The sequence below is a fragment of the Stegostoma tigrinum genome, chromosome 37 (assembly GCF_030684315.1).
Source record: "Stegostoma tigrinum isolate sSteTig4 chromosome 37, sSteTig4.hap1, whole genome shotgun sequence".
In the NCBI taxonomy this organism is placed as follows: domain Eukaryota; kingdom Metazoa; phylum Chordata; class Chondrichthyes; order Orectolobiformes; family Stegostomatidae; genus Stegostoma; species Stegostoma tigrinum.
The window spans coordinates 26,681,964-26,700,531 of NC_081390.1; the positions used below are offsets into that span (position 1 = coordinate 26,681,964).

The 18,568-nt window shown below is 41.8% G+C and overlaps 1 protein-coding gene across 2 annotated transcripts in view; it reads left to right on the top strand.

The window, feature by feature from the left end:
* The window catches only part of LOC125467501 (protein transport protein Sec24C), a 74,979-nt gene that overhangs the window by 54,579 nt on the left and 1,832 nt on the right, over nucleotides 1-18,568 (top strand). For both annotated transcript variants that reach the window (XM_059640416.1, XM_059640417.1), the window contains 7 exons: nucleotides 1,554-1,650; nucleotides 5,092-5,237; nucleotides 8,073-8,211; nucleotides 10,184-10,302; nucleotides 14,719-14,898; nucleotides 16,119-16,310; nucleotides 17,126-17,215. In XM_059640416.1, coding sequence (XP_059496399.1) covers nucleotides 1,554-1,650; nucleotides 5,092-5,237; nucleotides 8,073-8,211; nucleotides 10,184-10,302; nucleotides 14,719-14,898; nucleotides 16,119-16,310; nucleotides 17,126-17,215 — 963 coding nt within the window. The remainder of the gene's footprint in view (nucleotides 1-1,553; nucleotides 1,651-5,091; nucleotides 5,238-8,072; nucleotides 8,212-10,183; nucleotides 10,303-14,718; nucleotides 14,899-16,118; nucleotides 16,311-17,125; nucleotides 17,216-18,568) is intronic.

The following is an 18,568-nucleotide window of genomic DNA, read 5'->3' on the forward strand; positions in this document are numbered from 1 at the left end:
CCTTTGTCTGTCCAACTGTCTTTCTCTCTCTTTGGGCCCTATCCTATCGTTTACCTCCTACCCCACCCACCTCCCTATTTTCTGCATATAAGTTGATGTTTTCCCAGCTACTATCAATTCTGAGGAAGGGTCACCGGACCCAAAATGTTAACTCTGTTTTTTACTTCACAGATGCTGTCAGACCTGCTGAGCTGTTCCGGCAACTTTGTTTTTGTTCCTCAGATGCATCCTGTTTTCTCCATTGCTACAGAGGCCAGGTCCTGTCACCCTTTATTTACTAGTGCACAGAACACTGGCTATGGCCAGCCAGCTCTGAGTCAGTCCTCCACTCAGGAGATTCTAATCTCCTGATTATATTGGTCGCCCAAGGCTTTCGTGATTGGTGGTGTTAACCTGGGCCAAACAAGAACCTTGTAGTGAATGAGGTCCACCTCGTTCAGATCATGACAAGTACAAAAGGTAGAGAATGGTGAGCCCCAAGCATTCAAACTAAAACTTCAGCAGTTTGTCTACTTTTGTTTTCAAATAGGAGGGACCCATTTTTTCACACTTTGAACTTGTGCTAAAATATTACATGAGTACAGGGGATGAAAACCCTCCTGCACTGCACATTTTTCTCTTTCATGTTGATGTAGAAACAAGATATTTCAGTTGTGAGCTAGCTATTCATGTAGAAGAGATGTACTGTTTTATGACCTTGTAAGCTCCTTCAGCATTTTATCAAGTGTACGGAATATTCTCGTGGCAAATAGAAACACTTGAAGATTGTTTATGAACTCAGTTTGCCAAAAGCTTTGATTTAATATTGAAAATATTCTTGTTTATTTGATCCAGTAAATGATCAATTTGGGTAGATGGAACCATATAATTTCCAACAATTAGGTTTGCCAACTCTTCGATTAACCCTAGACATGTCATTGTGTGACTTCCAAAACCCTCTCCCGACACACTCACCATCGATCGCTCGACATATCAGACCTCATTGCACCCAGCATTTCCCATGGTGGGGCGAATAGGATTTATTGGACTGCTCTGTGGAGGGTGGGCATGGACTTACTGAACAAAATGGCCTCTCTTTGTGTGATAGAAGGCTATGAATGGAAACTCAGGAAAACCTTGGAGGTTTCCCAACCTCCTCTTTTAACCCAGTGACATAACTTAATATTGAAAAAATTTTCAGTGGTTTAAGTAGCTGGCCTGTTATGTTCTGATCAAAATGCATCAAAAAATCTGCCAAATACAATTAAAAGCTCAAGAATTCTTTGTTACAAGGCTGTCTTTAGTGAATCATATTGATAGATTGCAGTTAGCAGCAATACAGTAACAGATTCATTTAGCAAGATGTGATTGTCAGTAAGTCTAGTTTACGATTGATATTGAAACAGTTCCTTTTGGCGCTAGAAGGTTTTTATTGTTACATGAAGTTATTTCTGAAGACAGCAATTTCGTGGCTTTCCAAGTTAGCTGTTCAAACTACAAAACTTGCTTCTCCTAAAGTGTAGAGCAATGCTCAGCTTATAGCAAACTCTCAAGTGCTATTTGTTTGCTCTCAGGCACAAGCAGATGGAGAGCGCTTCCTAAATGATCTACACAGAGATGTCCGAAAAGTGATTGGGTTTGATGCAGTGATGCGGGTGCGCACCAGCACAGGTAGGCCGGTACATTAGTTGTTGAATTTAACAATCTGTTGCTTAAAATACTATTTGTGCAATTTAAAAGTGTGTACAGATCTTTGGACTCTATAGCTGTTTCTTAGCTGATGCACTTCCTCCGCCACTTGGTTTTGCAGCATGCGCTCGCACAAGCACACACACACACAGCTTGATCATAGTGTTGTTGTGAGCTGGTGCTTTGAATGCCAACACCTTGTTAATGAGTCACTGCAGAGATTTCATTATCTGAAAATTATTAAAAATAAATAAGCAACGAGTAATGAACACTAAATTACAATGTTCCAATCATGCAAATCTTCTGTTCTTCAAGATCGCTTTCAGATTGATGCTACATCATTTATATCAAATGTTTATTAAATATTAGCACTTTGATTTAGTATTAATGAGACAAGTACTAAATAATTGAAATATTTTGCTTTTAATGCTTTATGAAACATGAACTCATTGATAAATAGTAACAGAGATAATGGCAACTGCAGATGCTGGAGAATCCAAGATGATAAAATGTGAGGCTGGATGAACACAGCAGGCCAAGCAGCATCTCAGGAACACAAAAGCTGACGTTTCAGGCCTAGACCCTTCATCAGAGAGGGGGATGGGGAGAGGGAACTGGAATAAATAGGGAGAGAGGGGGAGGCGGACCGAAGATGGAGAGTAAAGAAGATAGGTGGAGAGAGTATAGGTGGGGAGGTAGGGAGGGGATAGGTCAGTCCAGGGAAGACTGACAGGTCAAGGAGGTGGGATGAGGTTAGTAGGTAGATGGAGGTGCGGCTTGGGGTGGGAGGAAGGGATGGGTGAGAGGAAGAACCGGTTAGGGAGGCAGAGACAGGTTGGACTGGTTTTGGGATGCAGTGGGTGGGGGGGAAGAGCTGGGCTGGTTGTGTGGTGCAGTGGGGGGAGGGGACGAACTGGGCTGGTTTAGGGATGCAGTAGGGGAAGGGGAGATTTTGAAACTGGTGAAGTCCACATTGATACCATTAGGCTGCAGGGTTCCCAGGCGGAATATGAGTTGCTGTTCCTGCAACCTTCGGGTGGCATCATTGTGGCAGTGCAGGAGGCCCATGATGGACATGTCATCTAGAGAATGGGAGGGGGAGTGGAAATGGTTTGCGACTGGGAGGTGCAGTTGTTTGTTGCGAACTGAGCGGAGGTGTTCTGCAAAGGGGTCTCCAAGCCTCCACTTGGTTTCCCCAATGTAGAGGAAGCCGCACCGGGTACAGTGGATGCAGTATACCACATTGGCAGATGTGCAGGTGAACCTCTGCTTAATGTGGAATGTCATCTTGGGGCCTGGGATAGGGGTGAGGGAGGAGGTGTGGGGGCAAGTGGAGCATTTCCTGCGGTTGCAGGGGAAGGTGCCGGGTGTGGTGGGGTTGGAGGGCAGTGTGGAGCGAACAAGGGAGTCACGGAGAGAGTGGTCTCTCCGGAAAGCAGACAGGGGTGGGGATGGAAAAATGTCTTGGGTGGTGGGGTTGGATTGTAAATGGCTGAAGTGTCGGAGAATGATGCGTTGTATCCGGAGGTTGGTAGGGTGGTGTGTGAGAACGAGGGGGATCCTCTTAGGGCGGTTGTGGCGGGAGCAGGGTGTGAGGGATGTGTTGCGGGAAATGCGGGAGACGCGGTCAATGGCATTCTCTATCACTGTGGGGGAAAGTTCCGACCCCACCACCCAAGACATTTTTCCATCCCCACCCCTGTCTGCTTTCCGGAGAGACCACTCTCTCCGTGACTCCCTTGTTCGCTCCACGCTGCCCTCCAACCCCACCACATCTGGCACCTTCCCCTGCAACCGCAGGAAATGCTACACTTGCCCCCACACCACCTCCCTCACCCCTATCCCAGGCCCCAAGATGACATTCCACATTGGCAGATGTGCAGGTGAACTTCTGCTTAATGTGGTATACTGCATCCACTGTACCCGGTGCGGCTTCCTGTACTTTGGGGAAACCAAGCGGAGGCTTGGGGACCGCTTTGCAGAACACCTCCGCTCAGTTCGCAACAAACAACTGCACCTCCCAGTCGCAAACCATTTCCACTCCCCCTCCCATTCTCTAGATGACATGTCCATCATGGGCCTCCTGCACTGCCACAATGATGCCACCCGAAGGTTGCAGGAACAGCAACTCATATTCCGCCTGGGAACCCTGCAGCCTAATGGTATCAATGTGGACTTCACCAGTTTCAAAATCTCCCCTTCCCCTACTGCATCCCTAAACCAGCCCAGTTCGTCCCCTCCCCCCACTGCACCACACAACCAGCTCAGCTCTCCCCCCCCCCCCCCACCCACTGCATCCCAAAACCAGTCCAACCTGTCGCTGCCTCCCTAACCTGTTCTTCCTCTCACCCATCCCTTCCTCCCACCCCAAGCCGCACCCCCATCTACCTACTAACCTCATCCTACCTCCTTGACCTGTCCGTCTTCCCTGGACTGACCTATCCCCTCCCTACCTCCCCACCTATACTCTCTCCTCCTATCTTCTTTACTCTCCATCTTCGGTCCGCCTCCCCCTCTCTCCCTATTTATTCCAGTTCCCTCTCCCCATCCCCCTCTCTGATGAAGGGTCTAGGCCCGAAACGTCAGCTTTTGTGTTCCTGAGATGCTGCTTGGCCTGCTGTGTTCATCCAGCCTCACATTGTATCATCTCATTGATAAATACATGTCTATTGTTCCAGTTTTTGGTCAGAGTTATGGCTATAGGTAACACTCATACATTGACAGTCAGTGAAAATAGGCATTCAGATTTCATTGATTTTAATTCCATTTGTCACCATAAGTGATAGCGGGATATTTTTGAAAACATTCGTTAAAAATGATATTTTTCTGTAGATAAACTTTGAAACCGATTTTGTTATCAATGGTCACACAATCTTAGCGAAGACCATTTCATTATAAATGTGAATCATCTCTTGGGATTTAAAGAAAGCTAGTCTCCTGTCGTGCCCTGGTTACGAATAGGTTCTATTCCAGTGTACATTCGTAGGTCATTTGCATGCAGTTCAGAACACAATACAGTACAATATAAAATAGCTGTTTGTAAGTACAAATCAATACTTGCATGTTATATCTTTAAAATTAATATTAAAGCACTCCTCTTTTGGATCTCACTTGTTAGTTGAGAATTCATAAATTGGGAACCGCCTGTAATTGCAATCCTCTAACCATTGTCGATTTTTGTAAAACTCATTTGGTCTGCTCATGTCCTTTTATGAAGGAAATCTGCCATCCTTACCTGGTCTGGCTTCTATGTGACTTCAGATCCACAGTTATGTGGTTGATTCTTAACTGTCCTCTGAAATGACTCAGGACACTATTCAGTTCAAGCACAATTAGGGGTTGACAATGCTGTTGTAAGAATATGTAAAAAGAACTTGCATTTTTCTCGTATTTGCTTTTGTTAAAAATTTGTTTTTATTCCAGGGATTCGAGCAACTGATTTCTTTGGCTCATTCTACATGAGTAATACAACTGATGTTGAGTTGGCTGCATTAGACTGTGATAAAGCTATCACAGTGGAGTTCAAACATGATGACAAGTTGAATGAAGATGCTGGAGCTCAGATTCAAGTGAGAAAATGCTATTAAATTATCAATCAATTGAAGTTTTCTGGTGTCAGTGAATATTCTTGAAAAATTAGGACATGCTTGAGTTCAGTGTTTTGCCAGTGTGTGTTATTGGTCATGCCACTTGTATACTTGCCCAGTGAAGGAATGACAATTTTCTGGACTAGCCATTTTACCTTGCTATAGATAGCGTTGTGAAGCCAGCTTATACTGGCTGCATTAACTTGGCCGTGTACAGGTGTAATTATCAACCACAAATGTATGTTAATATCAGTCTGCTACATGCTTTCATGTAAGGTATTCTTGGTTGAATTCAGTTTCTGATCCCAAGTTTGCAAATGCATCACAAGTAAAATATTGTTTAATACATAGATGAGGGAAGTTGTTGTGATTTTATCCATCCAGACAGCCACGACAGTGCCTTGCACCATGTCAATTTGCCTGGAAGGCTGTTCCAGAATATTGCCATTTTTGGCATGGGTCTGTGCTGTTTATCTTACTGCAGATCTTGTTACAATATTGTCTGTGTTGTTGTCTCTGTTCTTTAATTGCCACCTTTAAATGCTTAAAGGCAACATTTTCCAAATCTTCCTATTAGCCCAATTCTCAGGCTTGTGGCTGTTCTTTGAAACTTCCTCCAAGACTTAATTGTAACCTTGTTTTTGTGACCAGACCTGAACACCATACACAAGGTACATTGACCAAAAACAGGACAGATTGGGCATAAAATCCTGGGAATGGCACTGTTATTGGTTTTATCTGTTTGCCTTTTTGGGTGCACGGAAGAATGTTTGGATCTGTTGAAAGCCTAAACCACTTGAATCCTTCTTCATTAAACTATTTTTTTGCTGATAGTTTGGCTTTGTGAGGGGCAGGTCATGCCTCAAAAACCTTATCGAGTTCTTTGAGGATGTGACTAGAAAGGTTGATGAGGGTCGAGCTGTGGATGTGGTGTATATGGACTTCAGTAAGGCATTTGATAAGGTTCCCCATGGTAGGCTCATTCAGAAGGTCAGGAGGAATGGGATACAGGGGAACTTAGCTGTCTGGATACAGAATTGGCTGGCCAACAGAAGGCAGCGAGCGGTAGTAGAAGGAAAATATTCTGCCTGGAAGTCAGTGGTGAGTGGTGTTCCACAGGGGTCTGTCCTTGGGCCTCTACTGTTTGTAATTTTTATTAATGACTTGGATGAGGGGATTGAAGGATGGGTCAGCAAGTTTGCAGACGACACAAAGGTCGGAGGTGTCGTTGACAGTATAGAGGGCTGTTGTAGGCTGCAGCGGGACATTGACAGGATGCAGAGATGGGCTGAGAGGTGGCAGATGGAGTTCAACCTGGATAAATGCGAGGTGATGCATTTTGGAAGGTCGAATTTGAAAGCTGAGTACAGGATTAAGGATAGGATTCTTGGCAGTGTGGAGGAACAGAGGGATCTTGGTGTGCAGATACATAGATCCCTTAAAATGGCCACCCAAGTGGACAGTGTTGTTAAGAAAGCACATGGTGTTTTGGCTTTCATTAACAGGGGGATTGAGTTTAAGAGTCGTGAGATCTTGTTGCAGCTCTATAAAACTTTGGTTAGACCGCACTTGGAATACTGCGTCCAGTTCTGGTCGCCCTATTATAGGAAAGATGTGGATGCTTTGGAGAGGGTTCAGAGGAGGTTTACCAGGATGCTGCCTGGACTGGAGGGCTTATCTTATGAAGAGAGGTTGACTGAGCTCGGTCTCTTTTCATTGGGTAAAAGGAGGAGGAGAGGGGACCTAATTGAGGTATACGAGATAATGAGAGGCATAGATAGAGTTGATAGCCAGAGACTATTTCCCAGGGCAGAAAAGGCTAACACGAGGGGTCATAGTTTTAAGCTGGTTGGAGGAAAGTATAGAGGGGATGTCAGAGGCGGGTTCTTTACACAGAGAGTTGTGAGAGCATGGAATGCGTTGCCAGCAGCAGTTGTGGAAGCAAGGTCATTGGGGACATTTAAGAGACTGCTGGACATGCATAAGGTCACAGAAATTTGAGGGTGCATACATGAGGATCAATGGTCGGCACAACATTGTGGGCTGAAGGGCCTGTTCTGTGCTGTACTGTTCTATGTTCTCTGTTCTTTGACTGTGAACTTCAGCAAATAGTCACAGAACCAGTAAGAGTCATATAACTTGCTTTTTGAATTTCAGGTGCGTTAGATCATTGGAACGTTTTGACATGACAGTACACATTGTCAAAATTTGTTAATCTCCTCGATTGTTGAGCATGGAAGGACGCCATTCAGCCTATTGTATCTGTGCTGATGTTTTGAAAGCCCATGTGATTAATTGACCTCTGCTGCTAATCTTCCCTCTGTTGGTATTTATCTAATGTAAAAACAAAAATTACTGGTACATCTGTGGTAAGACAGTAGAGTTAACATTATGGATCCAGTGACCCATCTACAGAACTCCAGTTATGGTAACTGTTTTCTTCCCACAGTTGCTGCCAGATTTGTTGAGTTTTTTGTTATTTTTTGTTTGGGATTTATTAAAGAACTGTGGATGCTGGAAATTAAAAACAAAATGAAATTACCAGTGTTCTTTTTGAAAATTAGCATTGGTCTCATTTGACATCCATTGAGACAGTGAACTTAATTGGACTCACTGCTTATGTTTTGATGATATATGTGTAAAAGTTGAAGTCTTTTTCTTTAAAACAAGTTCCATGAATAGTTCCCAAACATATTCTTCAGTTGGACTCTGTTTAAGATTTCCTGAAGTAAGTTTCAGCTTCTGTTTTCGTGCTGCAGCAATGCATTTGATAAATGAATTATTCTCCTTTTCTTTCATTTCCCCACCCCTCCACAGTGTGCTTTGCTGTATACCAGTTGCAGTGGACAGAGAAGGTTACGTATACACAACCTGTCTCTTAATTGTTGTACTCAGCTTGCTGATTTATACCGAAACTGTGAAACTGACACACTTATCAACTACTTTGTGAAATTAGGTAAGCTGCTGCCAGAATTCTACCTGGTTTTTGTTGCAGAAATTATTCTACTTTTGAGGTCAGTGAACCTCGTCCAGTGTCATTGCAGCAAGCACTGGGGGAGGAAATAAAAATAGTACTGCACAAGTTAGCTCATCATAATGAACTAGTGTTCAGGCTGCAAGCCTGGCTGGAGGAAGGGAAGGTCAATCAGGGAAGATTCCTGTGTTTGGTCAGGTTCAAGACTAACTATTGGGCAGTGTGAATATATAGATCTTGCTTGAGTATAGGATTGGGTATGGCTCTGATGCCGACAGTTTTAGGAACTTGCCAAAACTCTGTCAGCTATTAACTCAATAAAGATGACATAGAAATTAGCCTCTGAATGACAGTTTCAGGATGGGAGAAAGATGTTGCAAAGCGATACCGCAGTTTACTGTAGAAACTAGTCATCAAAATTCAGAGCTCAGAATCCTGTATCAGGTTTCAACTAAACGTCTGTCACTTGGCCTATAATCACAAACAAAATGAACTTACTTCCTCAATTCAGGTCAGTGTAGATGTTTATTGAGCATGTTAAAACAGATCTTTTTCTCTGATTATACTGAACATTACTGAAATACTGTGTAATTTGAGATGGGGGAGAAACAATAATTGCTTTTTCATCCTGATCTCCAGCCATTGTTTAGAGGTTTACTATTTAATACACTGGCTTTAGATTACTACCTTTAATTCCAGCTCATATATTTCCATGAACAAAACCGGTGTCAGATGCAGTCATTGTCTGTGAAGATGCCTGTGTCGCGCGCACAACATCAGTGATGGGCCTTGATACTTTGGTGAAAGTCTAACAATTCATCTTCATGTCAAAGCCAGCAGTCGCATTAATTTAAATACAAGAAAATTGAGGTTGACAGTTGTAGATGGCAGTAATTAAGAATAATTAAGAAACCTTTTGTTTAAGATAAGTTACAATTGCTAATATCATGTGGAATTTTTTAGGGTTTATTTTTATTAAAATAAACATTGAGAGAATTAGTAAATTTGAAGTTAAACTTTATAGAAATTGGTGTTTAAACACCAAAAATACAATCTGGTTTTGATTTGATTTACCGAAGTACAGAGAAAAATTGTTTCAGAACGAGGAACAAAGAACAGTGCAGGTCTTTCAGCCCAAAATGTTGTGCTGACCTGTTATCTTACTCAGATCAAGCTACCCTGCATATCCTACGTTACAGTATCATCTGTGTACCTATCCAAGGGTCACTTGAAAGTCTTTAAAGTATCTGACTCCACTACCACTGCTGGCAGTGCATTCCACATGCCCACCACACTCTGTATAAAGAGAGCTTTACAAGCAGATCATGGCAAACAAGGACGTAGCAATCATAGGGTACTTAGAGCGAGGCACACAAGGTTATAGCTGCACAGGAGGTGCACAAGCGAGATCAACATGAGATTTGAAATTAGAGATCTTGTAGATTAGTTGTTTTCAATAACTCATGGAGTGTGGGCATGCTGGCTGGCCAGCAATTCTTGTTGCCCTTAGGGTGGTGGTGGTTGAGAGCTGCTGCCATGAACAGTTGAAGTCAGCATGCTGTAGACTAACAGCTCTCATGAACAGTTGTTTGAACGGGTTTAGCGGATAACCAAAAGGCATACTGTTCCATCAAATCATCTTTGTTCCACCTGTTGAATTTATTCGTTATGAAATATATTCAAAATGCAGGTTTACTTTCTACACTTTTCAGAAAATTGTTACTTTACTGTTGAAGAATGTATAGTTGTAGCGCCAGCTGCTATCATGTTAGAAATATGTTGTCCTTGTGCGAGAGTGGATAGTCTTTAGGTTTAAGACTTGGGTTTAAGTGTTGTGATTTGTCAGTAGAATTAGTATGAGATATGTAAGCCATCCATTTCACATTTGGTGCATTGCTGTCTTATATGTACTTTTGATTTAACACCATAAACATATTTTCTCATCTTTTTGCAGCGTATCGTGGCGTCTTGAGCAATCCCACAAAGACTGTGCGTGAAAACCTAATTAACCAGTCTGCTCAGATTCTTGCGTGCTACCGTAAGCATTGTGCAAGTCCATCATCTGCTGGACAGGTAGGCGAGTAGCTTCGTTTGCAAGTTAATTGTGTTAGTTTGGTTTACTAAATTTCATCTGAGTTTGAACACAAATTTAGTGCTCTTGGTTAGCAACTACAAATTGGGTAAGGAAGGAAAACCAATTGAGTAATGGTGGAGAATCTGATCTCTCTGTTCCTGCTCTGTGCTTGTGACTTCTGACCATAAATAGATCCAGTTGCTAACTCATCACCAGGCTGGAATTGATTTTATTGCTGCAGTTTGTCAGACCCCATGGCTGATGCAGCATCTTGTAGCCTTAGCCATTTCTTGATGTCACATGGGGTGAGTGGAATGAGTGAGGACTAATTTAAGGGAGCTCAGGAGGAAGCTCAGATGGATAATCATCTGGAAGAAAATGGATGCGAATGTTGCAACCTTGATCCTTGTACTGATGGTGAAAGAATGTCCCTCTTCCTCTCCTCCCTATCCACCCTTTCAACCTCACTGACCAATCCCTACCACTCCCGACCTGCACTCACCTATCACCATCCCACCTACCTTCCCCAGCCCCACCGCTCCTCTCTCTATTTAATTCAGTGCTCCCTTCCCCGTCTCCCATTCCTGAAAAAGGATCTCAACCCGAAATGTCAACTTACCTGTTTCTCTAATGCTGCCAGGCCAGCTCCACACTGTTACCTCTGACTCCAGCGTCGGCATTTCTTACTATCTCTGAGAAAATTCCTTACTCGTTCAGGTTGAGAGCCTGTCTAGTTAATGTTCAAGTTTGTATTGATGTATTTTCACCGAGAGTGGTGATTCAGAGACCAGGTCTGTCAACACATTTTGAATATATTAAAGATGGATCAGTTTCAATGCTTGTTCATGAATGCACAGAAAACACACTATTCTAGAATTTGTTAGTAATTAAGGCTGTGTGCTGCAGCGGTAGTTTGAACATTTAGCTTATTTCTAGACTCAGCTCTGTGTTCCAACCATATTTTGCAAGTGGAGTGCCATTTTAAATGGCAATATAAACTAAGCGATTTCTGAGAAAGTTTTATTCTACCTTGAAGAATAAAAAATTTTCAGCAATGAAAGTCTACCCCTGCAGAGAAATGGCCATAAAGTCTAAGTCTGGTCATAATGTTAGATAAGAGAACAAATTTGCAGGCCAGAGAGGTCTTGATAGAATTGAATGCCACTTTTAAAATGTTGGCATAGGCATGATGGGCTGAATGGCCACCTCCTGTGTTGCGTGTTTCTGAAATTACTTTTTAAAATTGGAAAATTAGCTGGGAAACAGTAACCAGAGTCATCACAAATGGGGATTTCCACCAGTTGCAAAGAGGAAAACTAGGGGGTCTGGCCCAGGAGCGCTCAAGTTTTTTTTTCATGCATTTATAACCAAATGACAGTGCGGCAAATGAATCTCCACACTTAAAGACAACACCCAAATAAGAAGGCATACTGATATGGAGAAAAATTGCAGTCATAGTCATCATTCTAGTCTTGGGCTTCATGATTTCCTTATACCCTCAACCTGGCTGACTGTCGAAGTTCAGGAAACTCTTCACAAATTGCCTTTATTTTTAGTGTCTAAACCGTCTTGTTTGAATTTGCCATTCTATTTTCAGTACTGTGAGCTCCTTAATTAAGTCCTCCATTAATTAGTAAATTAGTAATTTAAAATAAGTGTAAATATTGAATTTAATCCTTACCTATGTCTCCTAGATTGGTGCATACTTGGGCAAAGACAATGTTTGTGTATAGGTTTTAGTTAACTGAACCAACTGGTGGCAGATATGTAGAATGCCAAGTGGAAGCTATAATGATGGCAATGAACCAAAAGAACAAGTGTTCCATTGCAGTAAAAGATGATGAGGGGGCTATTGCATTACATTGTTGACAAAATATGAAAATCACTCAAGTGCAATTTGCATTAGGCTTGCTCAAGCCCGTTGGGCATCCATTTGACTGCTCGGCTGCTATCAGTGTGAGATAAACCCTTTATAAGGCAAATTCTCAATTACAACTCTCTAAACTGGGAATACTGGATGCTAACACTAGTCACAAGTGAAATAAGCAGCAGAGACTGCAGGATTCCATTCTCACATCTTAGGTCTGCTGAGTTTCAAAAAGCTTTCTTCCATGTTAAATGAAATTGTATTCTAACTTCAGTTATCCCAAGTTCTTTATGTTGAGGAACTTGTATCCATCGAGTTACTGAGTTTTGCTGCCGATTGTTCTTTGAAGAAATATCCAGAAATAAACATCTTGGTTAGATTTTAGCCCTAGATCACTGATGGCACACTCACTTCATATTCAGAAGATTATGGTTCAAACCCTGACTCCAGAGACTTTCACGTATTGTGTAGGCTGAGCCTCATTGAAGTATTGAGATAATGTTGCATTGACTGAAAGACTGCCTTCTGACCTCTCAAGTGACAAAAACCAATCCCAGGACAGTGCCTGGGAGTTCTCTCCAGTATCCTGATAAATATTTACCAATAAGAATCAGAAACAGATTTTCTGATGCTGTGTCTGGTAGCTTTTGTGGGATCTCGCTATGCATAAATTGTCTGTTCTCTTTCCTACATTATAACAGCGATTGCACTTATTTACTGTGAAATGCTGGGATTTAAAATAATGAAAATCACTAAATAAGTGCAGGCTCTTAAATTCTTGACTACTCATGCCACGTAGATTTTTTGAGATAATGTTGCTAAAACAGAAGTAATGTCATCATTGAAAAATGGTTGTGGAGGTTGAAAGCTGCCAGATTACAACACTTATTGCCTCTGTTTAGAAGCTGATAGAACTAAAAAATTTTTGCAGCATTATCACTGAAATTTTAATGAATTCGATGACTGTGTGTTTGAAAATTAACTTTAGAGGGGGCTGTTGGTGTTGGATGTGTAGTTGACAGCTATTAAATGCTTGTTTGTGCTCCTTGTAAAATAACAAGTTTGCATATGATTTAGTAATTGAGACTAAACGTAATATGAAGAGTGACTACCCCTCATATTGCACATGTCTATTCTTGGGAGCAGAGTTACAGTGGGAGAACGAGTGAGATAGATTTCATAAGATTGAAATGTGAATTACACTGACACCTAGGAGCAGTAGTTGCTTATTTATTCTCCAGCTATTACTTTGCAATGTTCAGTGACTTGTGTATTATACGGTTACTACTTGTACAAAACGTCATGTTATGGGCTAGAAATATATTGCAAGTTAACCTTTCAAGCTCCCTGAATAGGATGCTGTATTTCAGTTATATAGGCCATTGATGAAATCACATCTTGAATACTGTGCAGTGTTCTGGTCTCCGTTTTTTTAAGGAAGGGCGAAAATACAATGCTGGTGGCTCAGGGAAGATTTATTAAATTGATAACTGGAACAAGATGGTTGTCTCATGTCAGACAGGCTGGGCTAGTTTGCACTGAAGTTTAGAAGAGTGAGGTGTAATTTGATTGGAATGTGAGAGATCCTGAATGTTCTCTACAAAGTGGATGTTGGTACAATGTTTCTTGTGGGCCAGTCCAGAGCTAGGGAGCACTGCTTTAAAATTAGGGAGTTTCCCTTTTCTGGCTGGGATCAGGGGTATTAATTTTGAAGTTTCTGTGACTTTAGAATGTACAGAAGTAAGGGTCATTGAATCTTTTTAAGGCATAGGTAGATGGATTCTGGCTAGACAGAGGGCTTGAAGGTTATTCAGGTTAGATGGGAATGCGAAATTCAAAACAAACAGATCAGCCATGAACTTTTAAAATAGCGGAGCAGGTAGATGGGCTGAGTGGTCGATTTTGGTTCCAAATTTGTGTGTCGGTTTTCTCTTTGGAAGGATTTTGTTTTCTTCTGCAGCAGTGGTTGGCAGAGAATCTCCTATTCCAGCTGTCCAATGTGTGTAGTAATATTGGTCTATCTAGGATCTTATTGTCTGTAGATTGATTGCTACATTTCATTACGCGACCTCTGACTACATTTCAAAAGTATTAAATGAGCAAAACAGTGAGGTGAAAATGCTTTATAACTGCAAATCTGTCTTTCAGAGAAATAAGGAGCTTGTATTTATGCAATGACTCAAGTGCGGCACTTGCAATTATGATGCTTCAGATGTAGTTGCTGCTTTGTGAACCCCTTGAGTAAAATATTTTTCCCTTAACTTGGCACTTGGGTTTTGTCGCAATGGATAATTGCTGGTTAGTACAGGATCTAAACATTCTGTTTCTTCCAGACTAATCCTGATATATGCAGTTTCTACAGTTGAGAATAACTTTGATGGTATCACTGCTCAGCTGTAGTGGGGAGCCAAAAATACCACCTAAATTCTTGACCCTCGTGATAACTTGCTGACTTATTCTAGTCATCCCCCTCCCACCCTCCCCCGCCCACTGTGGCCCTACATGGAGCTTTCCCATTTTTTTTTCACTCCCTGCATCTTTCTCCTAGCTGATCCTGCCTGAGTGCATGAAGCTGCTGCCTGTCTACCTAAACTGTGTACTGAAGAGTGATGTCCTGCAGCCTGGAACTGAGGTCTCCACTGATGACCGCACCTATGTTCGTCAACTTGTCACATCCATGGATGTAGCAGAAACCAATGTGTTCTTCTATCCTAGGCTTTTACCTGTGGTAAGTAAACAAATAAGGAGCTGCTCCTGCATTGCAGCACTGTCTACACATTACTTTATTGCATATAAAGTGCTTTGAGACATCTGGTGGTTGAGAGGAGTGTGACATAGATATAAGTCTATTTTGTCAGTTTAAAAACTGCAGGAAAGGGCATTTAAATTTTGAAGATAACCTCTCAGTATGTGACATGAAAATTTGATGATCTCCCTTAATGTTTTTGGTAAGACAGGTTTATTGGTAAGTTTCCATACACTTAGAGCAGGCAGCTTCAGCCACTGCACCCATAGGATGGGTGTGAGAGTGCTTAGCAAAATTGAGCTACCCTACTTAAATAACAAAATGTTGAGGGAAGTGTGTCTACTACAGAGTTGAATGCTGTATTCAGTTCTTGAGTTCAGAATTGGAGGTAAAGTGGTCTAAAGTGGCTTAACTTGATTCTGAGTCCTCTCAAATTCAGAATCTGTCGGTCAACATACTTGATGAAAGGCAGACTATCCAAAACTGCTTTGTCTTTCACGGACCCCCAGCTACCTACTAACCTCATCCCACCTCCTTGACCTGTCCGTCTTCCCTGGACTGACCTATCCCCTCCCTACCTCCCCACCTACACCCTCTCCACCTATCTTCTTTGCTCTCCATCTTCGGTCCGCCTCCCCCTCTCTCCCTATTTATTCCAGTTCCCTCCCCCCATCCCCCTCTCTGATGAAGGGTCTAGGCCCGAAACGTCAGCTTTTGTGCTCCTGAGATGCTGCTTGGCCTGCTGTGTTCATCCAGCCTCACATTTTATTATCTTGTCTTTCACGGATGCTGATTGTGCACTTGCACAGTTGCATCTTTCTTGGTTTTCTGTTTTACTTTGCTGGAAGCAAGCTGACTTGTATAGGAATAGAACAGTTCAGATTCGGCCATATGTACATTTTTCAGTAGAAGCATAGGACAGTTTACAGCTTTAATCTAGAGTTCTGTGTTCGGGGAGTGCTGCACTGATGGACATGTTAAACTGAAGTTATTTGCCCTCAGCTGGAGGTAAAGGGTTATAAGGCATTCTTCAAAAGAGAGCAGGAAAGTAGCAGTTGGGTCTCCCATTGTCACGGCCAATACTTCTGCTCTGTTAAAGTGGCAAATGATGATAACATTTTTTTGTTGATAAAATTAATATTCTGATAATCTTTTGATGTTAAAAGTTTCTTTATCTTAATGCTGCCTGTTTGTTCTCTCAGCACAAAATGGATATGGATAGTGATGATTTCCCAGTGGCCATTCGTTGCTCAGAGGAGCGATTATCAAAGGGTGGTATCTACCTGTTGGAAAATGGATTGAGCCTCTTCATTTGGATTGGGATGAACACACAGCATGACCTCATTCAGAGTATCTTTAATGTGCAGTCATTTGGACAGATTGATTCCGCAATGGTGAGTGTCAGATGAATCATACCTTATGTCATTCTCGTAGGTATGCTTCTATTTAATTCAGTAGTGAACAGTCTTGATTTGAGTCATGGGAATCTGAAGCATTGATACAAGTGTAAATTTCCTAAGTTGAGAAATTTCACTGCTATGAATTTATGGACTGGCTTTGTAAGAAATATGACTCTTACGAGCTACGGACTGGTTTAGACTGTGAAGCAGTTTCTGTGATGACAAAGCTTTTGCAGTATGCTATGAACTTTGCACTTGTAACTTGGAGCCTATTATTAGCAGATGCATAACTGAAAACAATTACCTTTCTCAGGTTTGGAAGGTGGCAAACTGGTTTATTTCTGTACTACTGTTAATGTTTATAATACTGCAGCTGTGTTTCAGCTGCTATTTGCACAAGCAGAGCATTGATTTGAAGAAGCTCCACTTTTGTTCAGAGTTGACTGATCCTGGTTTGTTGTCATAATGTCAGGGCATGAACTAACTCTGAAACTAAATTCAGAGCCAAGTCCAGATTTACAATATGCCTTTAGCAACGATGTGCATTCAGACGGATGTTGTATTCAGTGCAGCCATAGTGTCAACAATTGATTAACTTAGTTTGTGAGTAGTGTTAAATACATGAATGTTGAAGAACTGAGTTTACTTATTCATTCATTTTACTTCAATTGAAAGTGTCTAAATTGGTTAAAAACAAATCCTGGTAGAAATAAATATGGTCTCATAAATTTCTTAATGCTGAGTTCAGTAAAAAGTGCTGTTTGAGTAGATGTGGGGTGCTTTGAATTTTGGCTTCGGTTGTTTTTCAGACTGCTCTACCGATGCTGGATAATCCTTACTCAAAAAAACTACGGTCCATGGTTGATATGATACGTGCTCAGAGGCCCAGGTTTATGAAGGTAAATGAAACCCAGCATTTTATAATTAATAATGCCTTGTCAATCCTTTGCTTACTGTAGTGATGTATTCTTTCTGATTGTCCCCAGTCATTATAGTTTGAATAACTGGACAGACAACGAGGAATTAAATTGAAAGGACGAGGTGATACGGAATGTGGTGTTTTGAACTACTCAGCTTCCAAATGCAAGAACTACTTTGCACTCTGCTATTTACAACTTAGTGTAGAAATATCAGTCTTCCAGTTCAGAGCAGAGTCGAATTTTTCTTTCTCTTGCAAAACAGCACCTGCGCCTGCATCCTGCTGTCAGCTGGCAGTTAATAGATGTGACATGATGACAAGCAAATCTGTCTGTTTCTGCCAGGTACACTTCACATCAGACACTGACCGATGTGAATGGTCAGACCTGTTATCAGCTCGCTCAAGGTGACCCTGTCCTTGCACATTTGTACAGCATACTTTACTGGCTTTTGTCAGGTTTTATGATGTATATTGATGAAGTGCTTTAAGGCATTATAACAGCATGACAAAAGACTTAACTACTGGAGACAACTCAGGATATACAGCTTTTTTATTAAAATTCGTTCACAGGATGTGAGCATTGCTACTGGGCCAGAAGTTATTGCCCACCTCTAGTTGCCTTTGTCCTTTCAGATGGCAGCATTTATGGAGCAAAAACAGAAGTTGCTAGAAAAGCTCAGCAGGTCTGGCAGCATCTGTGAAGAAAAAAAAATCAGTGTTAACCTTTCGGGTCCAGTGACCTTTCCTCAGAATGTAAGGGTTCTAAGGTTCTGTGGAAGGGTCATCAGACCTGAAGAGTTAACATTGACTTTTTTTTTCTTCACAGATGCTGCCAGACCTGCTGAGCTTTTTCAGCAGCTTCTGTTTTTGTTCCTGATTTACAGCATCTGCAGTTCTTTTAGGTTTTTATTTAGGCAGCATTGGAAAGTGCTGTCGAAGGACCCTTGGCGAATATCTGAAGTGCATTTTATAGACGATATACACTGCTGCTATTGAGCACTGTTCATGGATGTTTGTGGATGTACTACAAATCAAACGGCGGCTTTGTCCTGGATAGTGTCAAGCTGCTTGAGTGTCTTTGAAGCTGCACTCATTCAGAAAAGTGGGGAGTATTCCATCATACTCCTAATTTGTGCCTTGTAGGTGGTGGATATGCTTTGCTGAATCGGGTGGTGAGTTACTCATTGCTGAATTCCCAAAGTACATTAGTTAATGTGAAATGTCGGGGAGGGACCCATTCTGAAAGTGCTTTCGGTACTAGAAGACTGCTGACTGACCTTTTAATGACCCCAGTTAATTAGGTGGATTGACTGTGATCCATTTCACATGGTGC